This window comes from Eublepharis macularius, chromosome 1, assembly GCF_028583425.1.
Source record: "Eublepharis macularius isolate TG4126 chromosome 1, MPM_Emac_v1.0, whole genome shotgun sequence".
Classification (NCBI taxonomy): Eukaryota; Metazoa; Chordata; class Lepidosauria; order Squamata; family Eublepharidae; genus Eublepharis; species Eublepharis macularius.
The window spans coordinates 233,531,154-233,549,560 of NC_072790.1; the positions used below are offsets into that span (position 1 = coordinate 233,531,154).

The 18,407-nt window shown below is 46.1% G+C and overlaps 1 protein-coding gene across 1 annotated transcript in view; it reads right to left on the reverse strand.

Moving 5' to 3' along the window:
* The window catches only part of CCDC88B (coiled-coil domain containing 88B), a 59,871-nt gene that overhangs the window by 1,756 nt on the left and 39,708 nt on the right, over positions 1–18,407 (reverse strand). The window contains exons 19-25 of the mRNA XM_054973029.1: positions 17,039–17,316; positions 16,093–16,236; positions 12,685–12,871; positions 7,453–7,598; positions 6,149–6,244; positions 3,283–3,428; positions 2,411–2,692 (exon numbers count right to left, since the gene is read on the reverse strand). Of these exons, the coding sequence (XP_054829004.1) occupies positions 2,411–2,692; positions 3,283–3,428; positions 6,149–6,244; positions 7,453–7,598; positions 12,685–12,871; positions 16,093–16,236; positions 17,039–17,316 (1,279 nt within the window). The remainder of the gene's footprint in view (positions 1–2,410; positions 2,693–3,282; positions 3,429–6,148; positions 6,245–7,452; positions 7,599–12,684; positions 12,872–16,092; positions 16,237–17,038; positions 17,317–18,407) is intronic.

Here is an 18,407-nt window from a genome sequence, read left to right on the forward strand (position 1 = left end):
AAGCCTGCAGCTGAAGAATGTAACTGTCATATATGTCTGTCTACATATCTGCCATGAGTATTTCTCTGTATTCTGTGCTCTGTACTGATCCTCTGAGAGTATATGAAGTTGCATATCAGTGGCCTGTTTGGCTGGGGGTTGCTTATCTTACCGGTGCCTACTGTGGTGTCTTAGAACAGAACCACAAGTGACAAAAGGCACAGATTGGACACTTGTCAGCTTCCGTCAAGTTTTGATGGGAAATGTAGGCAGCTTGGTGGAATGTTGGACAAGTGACAGTTGAAAAGTCCATTGGACAGCAGTCAGAGAGCCAAGCTGCAAGACCAGGACGCCTACATTTCCCATCAAAACTTGAGGGAAGCTGACAAGTGTCCAACCTGTGCCTTTTGTTACTTGTAGTTCCACTCATAGTTTCACAGCCGCTCGAGTATGTGTCCTTGAGTGCTGGCTTGAGCATTGGAACTAAAAATGACTTCATTTTTTTGCTTCTCTCCTCCAGTTCTTCTTTCCTCTTATCTCAAACCCACTTCTCCCCCTTCCTGGCTCTAACCGTCCATATCCTACAGGCGGGAACTTGCCCTATAACTAAGCCCTCCAAACCTCTACACATCACTTCTGCCCAGGGCTCATTTCAAGGTGGAACGTACAGGAACACAGTTCTGGCAGTTCCCCAAAGAAGTCACATGTCAGGTGGCCCTGCCTACCTGACTCTCAGCCATTTTGGGCCCATTTCAGCCTCGATTGGGGCCAAAATGGCCCAGATTGGGCCTCTGACGGGTGGTGGATCACTCTCCCACTCAGCAGCAGCCCCGATCCTGACTATTTTGGGCCCCTTTTTGGCCATTTTCAGCCCCTTTTTGCCATTTTGGGCCCAATTTCGGCCCTGAATGGCCAGGATTGGGTCCAAAACAGCCAGGATAGGTGATGTCAGGGGGTGTGGCATATGCAAATCAGCTATGCCAATGACACACTTCCGGTGATGGCAAGGGGCATGGCATATGCTAATGGATTATGCTAATTAGTTATGCTAATGAGTTCCTCCAGCTCTTTTTCTACGAAATGACCCCTGCTTCTGCCAATACCCTTGTCTGAGGATGCTGATACTGATGGATCTCTAATAAAGTAACTTTAACTCATACACTGGAGTGTGTGCAGTGGAGTACTATGGGGATCTAACTGCCAGAACCTGACAGTAACCTAGGCTTGCTCGATCTACGACCTCACCAAACAGAGCGCTGCTCGCTTGGCTTATACTGTAGCTTGCTGGGTGAATAATTAGATGAAGACTGAGACTTGGAAGGGCAGCCATGAAAGAACCAAAAAGAGCCTTAAATCATGTAAGGAAGCATCGCTGGAGACCACGATCAAGATAATTCATACAATGATATTCCCCTATTATTGTGTATGGATGTGAAAATTAGACAATGAAGAGAGCTGACAGGAAGAAAATAAATTCATTGGAAATGTGGTGCTGAAGGAGAGTTTTACGGATACAACAGACTGCTAAAAAGACAAACAAGTGGGTTCTAGATCATGCTTTGCTGAGATGTTTTGGAAAATTTCAAGAAAAGCCAGAGTGGCACTCATGTAGATAAGAAAGTACAGATCTTCCAGGTTCTGTTCACATTGCCACTGTTTTCCCCACCCCAGACTCCCACAGTGACTACTTCCTCCTGTCACCGGAGGGCTTTAAAAATAACAGCAATTGACTATCAATATAACATCGTAACTTTGTAACACTCTGTCTATTGGGTTCTTGGAATTCCCAGCTTTGGTTTTTAAAGAAGTCTCTAATCCCTTTCATCGGTCCCTTTCATCGGATAACAATCTCTATAACAAGAGGAGCTAAAAACTTTTTTGTTGTTGTTAAATGAAAGTGGAGAGAGCAGAGAACCTGATAGACACGATGTTACAATGTCATAATGCTATAACAATATGTCAATTGCTGGTTTTTAAAAACTGGAAAAGCCTGGGGCCCGGGAAGGGGGCTACTGTTGGGGGACTGGGGCAAGGAAAATGCAGGGAAACCTGCCACATGGAAACCCCGTTGCTGCTGCATTGGCAGCTGCTATCGCAACAGGGAACCACATAAGCCCATTGCTGCACGGAAAATATCCTGCAATTTGAAGTGTTGCTGCCCAAATGTTATACCGAACAGCCAACCTTAAACTCCTGTTCTTACCAACTTTTGCCCTCCTAGGCTAGCCCAGTCTCATCAGATCTCAGAAGCTAAGCAGGGTCAGCCCTGATTAGGTCGTGGATGGGAGAGCACCAAAGAAGTCCAAGGTCGCTATGCACAGGCAAGCAATAGCAAACCACCTCTGTTCGTTTCTTGCCTTCATAACCTTATGAGGTTGCCATAAGTCGGCTGCAACTTGATGGCACTTTACATATACACATCCCTTCTCACCTCTCTCCTCCTGGCTGCTTGTAGAAATCTGTCTTGGGATCTGCCACTCAGCTGTAGCGGCAGCCGCTTCTTCTTGGGATCCTCCCAGCATACCAAGTCGGCGCTGGCGGAAGCGCTGGCGAGGCGTGACATGTTCTTCTCCATTCCTGGGTCCTGCGGATTCCATGGCTGGCATACGGGAGCTCAGCCTGTGCCGTCGGAAGTGTACCTGCTTGGCATCCTGGATGCTGAGTATGCTACTGGCTTTGCGTAGGGGAGAAGGTGAGCTGGGAACACTGGAATCTGTATTTGGTGGGCAGGAGGAAGGGGCAAAGAAAGATAACGGCAAAGGTGAGTGAGAGCAAAAGAAGCCCCAAACCGGAACAGTTTGTAAACTTCTGATGCTGAAAAAACTGTGAGCATTTTAGCAAACGAGTTTAGCCTGTAATGTGCAGAGCAGTGCATTTGTTAGCACTCAAAACAAATAAATTCTCCATCAAGAAGAATGGAATTCTGCAACTTGTATACGTTATACTTTATTCTGCTTATCATAAGGAGGAGCAAGGAACTATAAAGCCCCCATTCAGCAACTCTTGGCTCTCTGTTTGTAACATATTTATGATGTTTATACTGTAAGTTGCCTGGAGCGCCCTTGGAGGAAAGGCAGCTAATAAATGTTATAAATAAATAATCAAAACAGAAACTTGGCATAGGCTTTTTTTTAATACAGTAGGTTAAGCATCTGCAGCGCCCCCATTTAGGAGCCTTTTTCAACCTTTCGATCTATTGGAGGTCAGAGGTCAGAGGTCAAGGGCTCCTTCTGCTTTCTAATCACTGCCCTTCACCTTCTTCTTTCCCCTCCTGCTCTGTGTGGGGCTATAATAATGACTCACCTGCCCCATCAACTCCAGTCCCTTCCTGCCCTGTCAGGCTCTCACTACTGCCAGCTCCCTCAGCCATGGGCCGCAGCTGTTCCCGAGGGGCCTCTCGCCGAGGTTTCCTCAGCTTCTTTAATTTCTCAGTGATCCAATTACTTTTCCTGAGAAGAAGAAACAGATAAGGGAGTCAAGGGCAGGAAAGGGGATTCCTCTTCAGAGTGCACAATGCCTGCTGTCCAGGAGGCCCCTTTCAATGAAGGCTCCCTCTCACCCCAGTGCCAGGGGCATTTTTTCCACAGGAGAAATAAACAGCCATTAATTCACAGGGGAGGCAGTAAGTAAACCTGCCCTCCTGTCCCTGGCAATCACAGATTTTGGGTGAGAGAAGGAAAAAAGGATTTGCTTCTCTGCCAATGGTGTGCCTGAATTGCTTTCTCCCATGCCACCCACTGCTATACACACAACCCAGGACAGAAATTTAATTTATTATAGTCTGCCTTTCTCACTGAGACTCAAGGCGGATTACACAGTGTGAGATTAGTACAGTCAATATCAAGGACATTTCCATAAACAACGCCCTAGGGTAAATAACTACAAGTTTACAAAGACATAATATTAGTAAAACTCTGATACAAAGTTGAAGAAATGCTGAAATGTAGCACAAGAAATTCTAGGCAACGTGAAGCACAGGTAGCACATAGGAGAACATATTTAAAGCAACACAGAGTGGTGAAGTCTATGGTCCCTAACTCATTAGCAGAGCGTCTGAGACCCCCCCTCCCTACAATACAGCCTGCCTATCTGAGTAAAAAGCCTTTTTGAATAATTCAGTTTTGCATTGTTTGTGGAAAGCCAGGAGTGGGGGCTTTCCTGACCTCCTCAGGCAGGCCGTTCCACAGGGTGGGGGCCACCACAGAGAAAGCGCATATAAGGGCTGCTGTTGATTTCGCCCATGTGCAGCTGGCACCTGCAGGAGACTCTGTTCAGTTGTGCAAAGCTGCCGTGGAGGAACATAGGGAGGTGATCCTGTAGGTATGCCGAACCAAGGCTGTGAAGAGCCTTGTATCACACATGCCTTGTAAATCACAGGAAAGCTTTGGGGTTGCAGATCTCACTTTTTGAGAAAGTGGTGTGGGGCAGCAGATCAGCTGTTAATATAAGAGTTCCTCCCTTCTTGTGTAAAGTCAGTGTTTTATGAATTACTACTTTCTCTTTGCAGCCAGAAGGACTGCCCCTTAAATTTCTTCTTAAAAATCACAGTTGTGCTAGCTATTATGTGCCACTTGTGAAAAATGAAAGAAAATCCATTGTATTTATTTTTAAAGCATTTTAAAGAACAATAACCCTGATAATTCTCAATAATACTTTCTCAATCTACACTTGGTAAGCTAGAGCAGGGCCAGATCTATGGGGGGGACAGGGGGGGTAGTCTGCCCCCGGCGCCACCAGGGAGGGGGTGCCGAGAGAAGCTCCCAGCTGCCGGAGCATGCAGGCGGCAGTGTGGGCAGCCTCACAGCCCCCGCGCTGCCTTTTGCCTGCCCTGCAGGGCAGGGGGTGTGCGGCAAGCCAGCTGCCCCCCGTCCTACAGGGAGGCGAATGCCGCAGGCAGCCTCGCAACCCCCTGCACTGCTTTTGCCTGCCCTGGAGGGCAGGGGGTGCCCGGCAAGCCGGCCGCCCCCTGTCCTGCGGGGCAGCCAAAAGCAGCACGGGGGACTGCGAGGCTGCCCGCGCCATTCGCCTGCGGGGAGGCGAATGGCGCGGGTGGCCTCGCAGCCCCCTGCGCTGCTTTCACCTGCCTTGGAGGGCAGGGGGTGCATGGCAAGCTCGCTGCCCCCTGTACTGCGGTGCAGGCGAAAGCAGCACTGGGAGCCGTGTTGCCTCTTGCCTGCCTGGGAGGGCAGGGGGTGCCCGGCAAGCTGTCCACCCCGTCCTGCGGGGATGCGAATGCCGTGGGCAGCCTTGCACCCCCCCCACACTGCTTTCGCCTGCCCTGGAGGGCAGGGGGTGTGTGGCAAGCTGGCTGCCCCCATCCTCCGGAGCAGGCGAAAGCAGCGCGGGGGGCTGCGAGGCCGCCCACGCCATTCGCCTAGGGGGAGGTGAATGGGGTGGGCGGCTTCTCAGCCCCACACACTGCCTCCATCCGCCCTGCGTGATGTCACCAAAGTGACATCATCACGCAGTGCGGGGAGCACGCGCATGCGCCCAAGGCAGTAAGCCAAGGGTTGCCCCGGGCATGGGCAACCCTCGATCCGGCGCTGAGCTACAGCTGTAATTGTGTTTTATGATTCTGACAAAAGCCACAAATCACGACTGGAAAAATATAGGAAGATGATGCTGGAAAGTAACATATTAGCCCTGAAATCATAGACTTTCCATACAAACTGATTCCAGAGGGGCAAGCATACTGAGACCGTTACAACAAAATGAAACAGATGTCCACTGGTCCCTTACAGATTAACAAAATCTATTCCAGCATAAACTTTTGTAAGTCAGAGTTCACTTCATCCGATGCATAGACAGGTGGGTTTGGAGGAGATATTAATGTACATTTTGTGGGTTTGTAAGGTGCCACTGGACTTCAGTTTTGTTTTTCCATAAAAGCTGCATGAATAAATGATACGCACTCCAGACTAAACAGCTAAGGTTGTGGAAGCAACCTTAATAGTGACAGAGAGCGACATAAGAAAGAACATGAAAAGCAACATCTTTTTTGTTCAACATTCTAGAACCTTAATCTTGTCTTGGTTAGCTGGGAATCTAACTTTTGGCCACCTTTTAATAGGCAGAGCTGTTTAAACATAAGGGAAATGTTAATGAATCTACATTAATGGATCTCATGAATGCCCCTTTGGATTAGATGTCGCGAACTGTTTGAACTTACTTGCCACGAGGAAGTGCTGGCTCCAGCACTCGATACTGGTCCATTATCTTCTCCACCAGTTTCTGTTTCTCCCGACGCAGCTCGCCCAATTTGTCCCTGCAGAGGAAATGGTGTGTGTGTGAGTGCTGCACTTTAAAAATTTCCAAATTTTCATATCTTGTTGAGATTATCCCTTGCTTGGGATGCCTCGTAAAGTAGATGGTTACGAACCACAAGAGTTTCTCAGAAGCCTCTGAGCTGGTGCCACCTATGTTATCTGTGGGCATTATTGAAGAAGAGGCATTTCTCCTCTCTGGCATAGGTTGGAATGCTTCTTCTAAGATTCATTTATTATTTACAAAAATTATACCCTGCCTTTATCCCCTCTTTATCCCCTCTCCCTGGGATCAGCCAGAAGTGCAAGGCGGAGCTGAGAGTCTCTGTACACGAGACCTCTTACATGAGGACTCTCAAGCGAAGGGGGACACTATGTTAGCTGAGAAGCCAAGTTTTAAAAGACAAATCGGAAGGCTTTGTCCATTTCACCCCTCTAGAGCTGACAGAGATCCCTCCTTAGAGGGCTTGTCTATTTCCTCTTGGCTGCCCAGAAGGGGAGGTGAAACTGACAGAGCCTTTAAGGAGGCAAGGAGGAATTTAAAAAACCCTCTGAGGAGAGAACTCTGCCAGCTCTAGAGAGGTGTAATTGACAAAGCCTTCTGATCTGTCTTTTAAAACTTGGCTTCCTGGCTAAAATAGTGTCTCCCTTCACTTGAGCACCCTCGTGTAAGAGGTCTCGTGTAGAGAGATTCTGAGTGTCATCTACTTATTGGTGACAACCCAGCCCAAATCTTCTGATAACCTCACCCAGCACTTGTACATGATGTTAAAGAGCATAGGGGACAAGATGGGACACTGTGGGACCCTACAGGCCAAAAGCCAAGGGGCTGAGCAGCAGATACCACCATCACCTTCTGAAATCTACCCTTCAGGTAAGACCAGAACCACCATAAAACAGTGCCTTCCAATCTGAGCCCGGAAACATGGTCCAGAAAGATACCACGACTGATCTAAGTTCTTTGCGAACAATATAGAAATACAGCACGTGGACTTTTTTCTTTCGACCGTTTATACGGAAATGTATGCAGTTTATACATTAGAACAGCATTTCTTTAATCAGGCGAGAAGCACAATTTAATGTCTGTTTCAAATGACTTATGTTTTTACTGAAATGTTTGAAGTTTTGGATGTTTGGAGAAGCCAACTGTGAACATAAACAGCAGTAGCGGAGAGTTTCTGCTCAGCTACCAGGCAGCTCCATCACTCACAGGTACTGACGCTGCTCTTCCTGGAAATGCTCCCGGCTCTCCATGCTATGCTCCAATAGCCGTCTGTTCTCCCGGCTTAGGGCCTGGATCTCCTGCAGAAGGTGTCGGTTCTCTTCTTCCTGGTTCCCCTTCAACTGGGCCAGGAGCTAGGGGAAGAAGGAGTGAAAAAGGGGTTGGGAATACTCAGGGGTCATTTTGTAGAAAAAGAGCTGGAGGAACTCATTAGTATAACTCATTAGCATGTTTCATTAGCATATGCCACGCCCCTTGCAATCACTGGAAATGTGTCATCAGCACAACTGATTTACATATGTCACACCCCTGTCATCACCTATCCTGGCTGTTTTGGACCCAATCCTGGCCATTCAGAGCAAAAATTGGGCCCAAAATGGCCAAAGGGGGCTGAAAATGGCCAAAAAGGTGCCCCAAATGGTCAGGATCGGGCCACTGCTGAGCAGGAGAGTGATCCACCACCCGTCAGAGCCTGAGCTGGGCCATTTTGGCCCCAATCTAGGATGAAACGGGCCCATAATGGCCGAGAGTCAGGTGGGTGGGGCCACCTGACATGTGACCTCTTTGGGGAACTGCAGGAACTGTGTTCCTGTGCGTTCCCCCTCGAAATGAGCCCTGGGAATACTACCAGATACGCTGTTGGGAATACTACCAGAAAATGTAGACAGAAAATTACACGAACGATTTAGATATTTATTGATGGCGGCAAGGGTGTTATTTGCAACCAGATGGAAGAAAGATGAATGCCCAACTAGGGAAATCTGGAGAGATAAGATGGCAGAATACACAGGGATGGTAAAACTAACAAGCTATTTAAACAGAAGACCAATGAGAGAATTCGAAGCAAAATGGGGGATTATTTTGTTTACAAAGGATAAAATGCATAAAATGTCTTAGTTTTAGAAACCTGAATAGGATGATATACTGATATATTGTTATAGATTGGATATAAGGTTAGGATATGATAAGATGAAATCGGTTAAATATTAGTGTTGAGGTAGAATGTATGATATGGACTTTGGCAAAATAGACAAGTTAAACAGAAATAATCTGTATAGAAGCATCAGACCATATTAAGATATAGCAGTACGAATGTACACGGAGATTGCTTGTTTTGACCTTTAGTTGATCTAAAATTGAATACTGTGTGGGGAAAAGATCGTATTTAGTTTGAGAAGATACACAGGAGTTGGAATAGATCTGACCCTGTTATCCCCTTCTTTTTTTTGTACCCCTCTTTGTTCTGAAAATATATATTTTTTAAAAATAAAAGGAGGTTCCCTATCAGCAGATGGAATGAATGATGCTATTATACCCATTTCCCTGAACCCTCTATTAGCAACTCCTTGGTGTGGAATTTCATACCTTCCAAGTCATGGAGATGCTGCTGAGAAATGGCTCTTCTCTGTTAAGTCCCCTCCCCTCCCATCTCACCCCCCCATCTCGATTATTTACTCTGTTGTGTAATTTCATCACATTGTGTTTAGCCCCTTCCCATGCCACATCATTGGCTGGTGTTGATAGGGGAGGAGCAATACGCAACACTATGACATCAGCAGGGTAAGTATTCTCATATAAGGGGGGAGGGGGGATAGAGAGAACTTGATGCAGGGATGCCGTTTTCAGCAGCATCTCAGTGTCGTGTGTAATGAGTTCCTGATTCCAATCCTGTGCCAGAATATTTTCCTAGGAGCTCTCCCAGGTCCCAGGAGCCAAAGGTTGACCCTGGTTCTCTGAACTGGAAAACACTAAAAATGCATGACTGTAGGATAATCTGCTAGATTACTAGAGCCTTTGGGATTTAGTTAACTCTATGTTGATTGTTCAGGCTTGACTGATGTTATTTCATAATTGTTAGCCTACTATACTTTAAAAAAATCAGCTGACTCAGCTGCAGTGAAATGGCTTATTCATCCTGGCCTTCCACAAACGATGAAAAACTGAATTATTCAAAAGTGCTTTTTACACAGACAGTAGGGCTATATTGTAGGGAAATGATCTCAAAGAGATGCTTCACTAATGAGTTACGGACCATAGACTTCACCACTATGTTACCATATGTACTATCTATTGCTCTAATTATGTGCTTCTATGTACTACCTGTTGCTTTAAGTATGGCCCTACTGGGTAGTTCTATGTTTTCTAATGTCAGTCTTAGAATTGCTTATGCTCCATTTCAGCATTTCTTCAACTTTGCACTGGATTTTTGCTAATGTTGCATCTTTGTAAATTTGCATTTATTTATTCTATAGCATTGTTTTTTGTAATGTCCTTGATATTGACTGTGCTAATCTCACTCTAAGTAATCCGCCTTGAGTTTTAGTGAGAAAGGTGGACTATAAATGATAGACGGACGGACGGACGGACGGACGGACGGACGGACAGACGGACGGACGGACGGACGGACGGACGGACGGACGGACGGACGGACGGACGGACGGACGGACGAAAGAAAGAAAGAAAGAAAGAAAGAAAGAAAGAAAGAAAGAAAACCCAGAGCCAGCACAGTTGTAGTGATCAGAATGTCATGTCCGGGGTCTGAGCCCCAGCCCCCAGACTTGACAAGAGGGAACAGCAGGTCAACCGGGCTGACGGGCAAACAGAGGGGGCAGCCAGCAGCCAGCAGGTCAACCGGTCAGCCAGCAGGCAGTAGGTCAACCGGTCTGACTGGCAAGCAGAGGGGGCAGCCTGGGGACAGCAGGTCATCCCCTCCCACGGGCAAATGGAGCCAGAACCTGCCGGCGCCAGGGGCAAGAGGCAAAGGCCCAGGGCCTCAGGAGTCAGGGGGAGACAGAGAGAAGCCAGCGAGTCCCACTCCCCTGGGGAAGGAAAGGGGACTAAGCAAGGCAGAAGGGGGCAAGGGCAGAGGGATTGGGGGCCCAGCAGTCACCCACCCAAAGACCTTACCTAAGGAGGAGAAGCAGCAGCAGCCCCAACAGCCCAAAGCCACGCCCCAGCTAGAAAATAGTAGCCTGGCCCAGGAGTTGCCAGAAACTAAGCCACTCCAGGTGGGGCTATTGGAGGCACTCTGCAGGAAGCCCTGGGCAACCAGCCAAGGAGCCGCAGCTGGACCCACCTTCAGTCATCAGCTCAGCCAGGGAGGCCGAGCTGCTAGCCAGGGGACTGCAGCTGGACAGGCCTTCAGCAATCAGCCAAGGCAGGGAGGCTGGGCAGCCAGGGAACAAGGCACAGCTGGTGCTGGTCAGTGGGGCCAGATCAGCTACCCCAGCTGCAACTGCTTGGTGCAGCCCAAGACTGGGCTGGAAGAGGGGTGGGGCAGTAGAAGGAAGCCCTATAAAAGCTGGCTGGGAAGAGCCCTGTGGTGGTGGATGTGAGTAAGGAGTGATAATGTGGAGTGAGAGCGGTGCAATGCAAGAGTGGAGGTTTGGAGGAGAGTTCTGGAAGGAGGGGATGAAGAAGGACACAGGGGGCAAGCAGGCCAGGTTGAGCAGGCCAGCGAGTGGACTGAGAGGGAGTCTGGGTGAGGTATACCGCCCCTCCTTTCACAGAGCAGGGTCCTGCAGCATCCCTGGCCCCCCTATGATGTCAGGAGCAGACCGCCCAATGCCACGCCCAGCGGCAGCGGCGGCAAGCCCTGACATGTCAGACTAGAACTTGGGAGGCTACTCTGCTATTGATTCTTGTGTGTTAAATTTTAAAGTGAAAGTTTTTATTTGATTTTGATAGGTGTTAAGAGTTCTTTTTTTTTAAGAATTAGACCTTTTATTTCTCTAAGTGGAACTTTGCTATTAGCCAGTTTAGGTAGCCACATCAGAAAAGCAGTTACAGAATTTTTAAAATGAACCAGTAAGTGAAAATAGAAGGCAATGCATGGATGGATAAAAGCACCCACATCTAGCCATCTAGTTTGAAATCACTGGGATTCATTCACTCGGAATCAAAACGATATTGCTGGCAACTTGTTGGATGCCAGTACTGTCCTCCTTTTTTTCCCTCAGGCCTGATTTGTGGTGGAGTTTTAGAAATATAAAACACAGTTGAAGGACCTGCCTCCTGTGGAGATTCAATTGAGGATTCTCAGAATAATTGTTCCTTTCAATTTTCCTTCTTTCTTTCTACTCTCATAGTGGGCTAGTGAGCCAGTGACATTTTTTAATCAATTGCTAATGATTTTTTAATCAACTGCTAATGATCAGTTCTTATTTGTTATGGTAGTTGACATCTGATTTTCACTTTGCAGCCAAAACTATTGCTCATAATTATTTGCAGTATTTTCTAATATTGTGATTTCATTGTCATTTTATTAGGAACATAAAAATAGAAATAATAATGATAAGTAACGGCTTTGACTCCAGAGAGAAAAACAGTACTTCCTCCCAGCAACTGATAATTATCCATTGATTCATGGTTCAGGAAGAAATTAATTAAAAACACAAAAGGAAAACTGGTGAGAAAAACAAGACATTTGTTGAATAGAACTTACTTTGAAGTTAAAAAAAGAGTAAGATCTTTCTTGTAGGGAATAGGGTTTGCTGGATTTTTTGGGGAATCTGGGGCATTTCCACACGGCTTACCTTGTTCTGGAAAACAGCAAAATCTCACGCGAAATCACGTGAGAAGATGCTGTTATCGCGTCTTCTCGCACGATAACAGCATCTTCTCGTGTAATTTCGTTCGAGATTTCGCTGTTTTCCGGAACAAGGTAAGCCGTGTGGAAACAGCCCTGGTCTGGAATCCCCTCTTCAATTCCATTTGCTGGAGATTGCTAATAATATAATGACTTGGCAGCACAAAAGTGGTCTTTGGGGTGGAAGCAGGTTAGATTCAAATCAGGGATATTATGGAAATGTACCAGAACCCCAGATTTCCAAGCTATATTCACAGAAATAGCAGATGAGGTGGTAAAACTGTTCCTAGAATGTATCACTTCAGAGTGTGTGTGGTTGTAGGAAATGGACTTGCTCCCATGTTGGAAAAAACAATCCTGAACATTCCTAAAACTAGCCTCTCAGGTAGGGTACTAGATAACTTTCTACAAGCAAGGAGCTTTTACACACAGGACCTCAGGTGTGCTTGATCTTTTACAGTCTAAAACAGAGAGCTTACAGTCCAAAATAGGCAAAGCAGTCAAGTATGAATTCCCCCTCCACCAGCAGTCTCGAGTGCTGTAGTCCATGAACAGCTTTATCACGTCATCTCCTCTCGCTGGCACCTAGGCCACTCTGGATGTGTTCTGTGCATGGTGTGGGACAACCTTACTTCACATTGGGTGCTGAGGCGTCCCAGTGCCGTGTCCAGCTGCTGGTTCTGCTCCTTCAGGGCGCCATTCTCAGCCTCCAACCTTGCCTGCTCCAACTGCAAACCCGTCATCCGGTTCCGCAAGCCGCGAAGCTCTCCCTGGAGGTCGTCCTGTGCCCGTTCCGTCTGTGCTAGTGCCTGTTTCACCCTGAGGAAATGCCCGAGAGGGTCAAAGAGCACGAGACATGTAAGGCTGCAGTCCCTATTGTTGACATACCCTGTCCCAGAGCCCGGCTCCTCCTGGAGGCTCCACAACCCTCTCAATATCATACATGAGCAATTAAATACAGGGCTCTTTTTTGCACATCATATGTGCACATGCAGAAAGAGCAGCCACAAAACTAGTGTGTAGCAGTCACTACAGGAACAATGGACATAGGAGGGAAAGGTACAGCGGGAGTCACAAGAAGGGTGATTGTATAACCTGCATATATTGTACGACTGTGTCACATAGAGAATGGAATCTGAGACCTGGCACTGAAGTCACCACTATCCTGGGACTCTCCACTTAAAAAAAAAAGGTTCTATCATATTTTTATCCCGTTCTTCCTCCAAGGATAGGAGGGGCTGTTGCTTCATTCTCTCAACCACCATCGTAGGTTACAGAGTGGCCCTGATAGCCCAGTTGGAGATTTGAACGTGGCTTGCTCAGATCCTAGTCTAATACTCTAACCCAGTGATCCCCAACATGGTGCACCTGTGACTTGATAACACTTAATTACTTTTTTATTTCAAATTAATTTATTAACAGATTGTAACATATGCAAAAGAAAAAACGTACACACAGATAAAATACGGGATATAAATAAGTACACTAGTATCTACCGACCATGTCATTAATCCAAAACCTTCTATCCCATCTCCACCAATACGGAAACTCTTCATCAGCTCATAATATCAATGCCTCCTCTAGTTACATAATTCCTGACCATAAAAGATCTATGTTACTGGTATCTCTGTTTTTCTGATATGCATTTAATTTCACTAAGGTATAGATCTCTTTTACTTTCAACAACCAATCTTGTAATTTAGGGGTTTGTTTTTGTTTCCATTCTGTCAGCTGAAGGGCAATTATCTGCTGATCTCTAAGTAAATTTGGTAAATAGTTCAGCAGTAGTATTTCTGGTTTCTGAGGGATTTGTACCTCCAATCTGATTAATATAATTTTTGCTACTTCCTGCCAAAAGCCAGAGACCCTTATACACGTCCACCACTTATGAAGGAAATCTGCTTTGTCTCCATTACAAAACCAGCATGTATCTGTATTGGTCTTATACATCTTTCCTAACCTTAGAGGGGTTAAATGCCACATCTAAATCATTTTCAAGAAGTTTTCTCTAAAAGAGAAACAAACTTTAAAGGTAGAGCTTTGAGTGAAAATAAATTTCCATGCTGAATCTTCTTAAGATGTTCCCTATATTTTTTTGCTATCTACTTCGAAAGGTTTGATCAGGTTTGAGCATTGTTCTTAATAAGCAAGAATACATACTAGAGATAAAATCCTTATCATTTGCTAAAAGCAGTTCCTCAAACTCTGTTTTAGGCCTCAACATAACTCTTTTTTATAGCAGGGCCATTTCCACACTGCTTACCTTCCCTCGGAACGACCTGGAACCCGCGGAAGATCATGTTTTCTCGCGCGAGATTTATGCGATGTCGCGCAAATCTCACGCGAGAAAACGCTATCTTCCGTGTTTTTTGCGCAATGTTCCAGGTCATTCCAAGAGAAGGTAAGCTGTGCAGAAACGGCCAAGTTCACATAGATACCCTCTAACCTAGAGATATTCAAATACTGAAATGCTATGGCCCAAAATATCTTTAATATCATTATACGGTGTTGCTTGGTTATCAACTAACAAGTTTCTATAGTCATTAAATCCTGAGCTTTCCCACCTCCTCAAAGGTAAAAATTCTGAACTATTTCCCTCTATCATATTACTAACGACAGATGCTAGTGGGGAAAATCCTGGAAATAGTTTAGTTTTAACTTGGTCCCATACATTAAGTATTACGTTTACAAAGGAATTGTTGTTGTAATACTTCTTCCTGTTTTCTTTCTTTACCCAAGGCCAGCTTCTCAAGGGTAATTTTACAAAGGATTGTTCAACAGAGGCTGGGGTATTTTCTACTGTATCTAGTAACCAATCTTTCAGCCGATCAAGTCTAGCGGCTTGGTTATGCATTTTGAGATTAGGTACCTCCAAACCACCAATTTATTTTCCTTTCATACATATTATTACAATGTATCCTGTTTTTTTAAATTCCAAATAAAAGCATTTATTAATAGCTGCCATTCATCCAATATTTTTTTTGGAATTTCAACTGGGACATTACCAAATAAAAAAATTAATTCAAAAAGAATCATCATTTTTATCATATGTATATGACCAAGGAGGGATAGATTCAAGTTTTCCCAGAGTTTAAACTGCTTTTTAATTTCAGTTATTACTGGTTCAAAATTGGTTTTTAAAGTATTATCATTATTCTTGTTTAGCCAGATACACAGGTATTTGACTCAGTCAGTAACTTTCATTTTCCAGATCCAGTTGTCTTTTTTACATTCATTTAACTTGGAATTAAAACAGATAACTTCTGATTTATCCTGGTTCAATTTATATCCCAAAATATTCCCATACTGTGTAATAAGATTTTCTAAACTTTTACTAGATTGTTCAATATCTGTTAAAAAGATGACAATGTTATCTGCATAAAGACTATATTTATAGTAATATTAATTTGTTATGATAAAAACCCATGTATGCTTACCTTAGAGAAACACTGTGAGTAAACCAAAAGCACCTATTTTAAAAAATTGTTTCCAAAACCAAATGCGTTGAGAGATTCTATCAAAAAACTGTTCCACTCTATCAAATGCTTTTTCAGCATCTAAAAATAGGAAGGCTGATCTAATTTTGTCTTACTTAATGACATCTAAAAGATTTACAATTTTACGTATATCGGCAGTGATATGACGACCAGGTATAAAACCGGTTTGATCTGGTGATATATAATTACCAATTATATCTTTAAGTCAGTGCGCTAAATCAAGGCTGCCCTCTTTCTGCACTCCTTTTTGCGCTCTCCTTGGAATCATTGGCTATCTCTGTGAGAGAAGAGCCAAAAATTCACGGCATTAAAATAGGAGCAACACAATATAAAATAAGTCTTTATGCAGATAACATTGTCATCTTTTTAACAGATATTGAACAATCTAGTGAAAGTTTAGAAAATCTTTGGGTTGCCAGCATTATACAATTTTGATAATATTCAGGAAAAGCTTTAATAATTGAACTATTATTTGATGTGATTGTTCCGCCCCTTAATTTTATACCAGCAAATGGCACTTAATTGCTAAGTGGCCATCCCCACCTCTCATGTTCCTCCATCAGGTGGCTGTGCTGCTTTGTCAATTCCTGGTGATGCTGCTCAGATTCCTCCAGCCTCCTCTGTTGCCCCCGCAGCACCTCCTCCCGCTCTTCCAGACCAACTTTCTGCCCCAGCAGCTGGCTATGCCTGCAAATGGAAAGAATGAGGTTGGGGGGCAAGTCCAACCTGAGCTAGGCAGAAGTGGCATTTGGGAAGGCAGAGGATATTCACAACAAATACAATTACTTTGCTATAATTTGCTGGTTCCATGTACTGAATGAGCTCCAGAGTATGGAGTATGGAGCTCAGAGTACCTTCCCCCACTCTCAGCCAGATGAGAGGTGGGGGGGGCGCAGAGGTTGAGGGCAGAGGATCCCCCACACCCCACCAGGGTGCCAATAAGCCTACTAACAATACTTAGCATCAGGACTTTTTTTCCGGGAAAAGAGGTGGTGGAACTCAGTGGGTTTCCCCTCGGAGAAAATAGTCACATAGCTGGTGGCCCCACCCACTGATCTCCAGACAGAGGGGAGTTTAGATTGCCCTCCATGCTGCCGAGTGGCGCGGAGGGCAATCTAAACTCCCCTCTGTCTGGAGATCAGGGGGCGGGGCCACCAGCCATGTGACCATTTTCAAGAGGTTCCGGAACTCCGTTCCACTGCGTTCCAGCTGAAAAAAAGCCCTGCTTAGCATTTATCTAGTACTTCCAACATTCTAAGTTCTCCTTTTGCAGCAATCTTTACAACAGACTTGTAAGGTAGGCCAGTATTGCTGAGAGAGAGATTATCTTGCCTACAGCAAGTGGATGTATGGCTACACATTCAATTTAAACTTGAGTGACACTTGCATGAACTCATGGAAGATGTATTATCTAGTCTGAGCTACCTCCCACCACCCGTCTCCATTTTCCTTCCATCCCCTGCCCAGCAGATTCCCTTCCCCAGGTTACCTGCCCTGCAGTTCACGGTGCTCCTGTTCCAGGTTGCGCAGCGCTCCCTTGAGGCTAGCGTGCTTACCCAGCAGCCCCTCCAGGTCGGCTCCCTGCCTCTCGTGCAGAACCGTCAAGCGGTCATGGTCCCGCAGGAGAGCTTCATAGCGGCCCCGCCATTCTTCCCGCTCTTGCCGGGCTTGGCGGGCTTCTGCCTCCAGGGCAGCCAGCCTCTCTCGCATCTCCAGGGCCTGAGAGTCCAGTAACGCTTTTTGGGAACGTAGTGATGCTGTCTCCACCTGCCAGAACAGGTGGCAATTTTCAGAACAGGAGAGAAAAGCAAGGATGGACTGTGAGCTCCTGGGGGCAGGGAACTATAATTTCTTATTATTACTTAAGCTGCATTTGAAACCCCTAAATACAGGACCTTTCATTTACAGACTCGCAAAACTATTTGAAAATAACATCATATCTACAGGGCTTTTTTTCTGGGAAAAGAGGTGGTGGAACTCAAGTGGCATAGCATGGGTTGCCAGCACCCGGTGCAACTCCCGGCAGGCAGTGGTGGCCTTGGTACCACATGTGCACACATGAAGCACATGTGCGTGCTCCTGGGACCGTGTGATGATGTCACTTCTGGAAAGTGACATCATCGTGCAGGGCGTGGCTGCCCCCTGGGAGCGTTCCCTTGATTTGGGCCCACTCGCCTCTCCACCCCTTACCTGGCAGCCCTTCAGTGCAGCTGCCCATGCCACTGCCACCAGCTCAGCATGCTCCTCGGTCAGCAGCCGCTGCAGGGGGGCCTGCTCAATGCCCAGTGTGCTGGTTGCCCTGTCGGCGCGGCAGGTGACGCAGGCAGCCTCCCACAGATGCAGTACAGGCTCTCCTTGGTGTGGCACCCCTTAAAATTTTGTGCGCAGGGTGACTGCCCCTCTGCCCCCCCACACTACGCCACTGGCCTAAGTATGCCCATGAGCTCGGGTTGCCTGGGCGCTGGGCTGGAACAGAGGAGTGCTGGGAAGGGTAAGCGCCAGCGCCTGGTCTTTGTGCCCAGGGGCATATGGAATGGTTTCGGAAGGCCCTTTTAGAAGGGGACTGTAGTTTACTGCACTGTTTACTGCATTCCCTATGATATCTGATTGCCTTGCTTTATATTTTGTGAGTCTTGGCGGGAAAGGTGGGCTATAAATAAAGTAAGTAATTCAATTAAAAAATAAAATGGAAGAGAAGTAAGGCTACTTCCACATGGAGACAATTCTCCCTATAGCTCTCACTGCTACTGTGATACAGAGGCATTCGCAATACAGTACCCACACAGAAGTTTCCCCTACACTTTCCTTGCCTCAGCCTTCCATGGCTGCCACTCTCCCCCCGCAACCAGGTGGCTTTT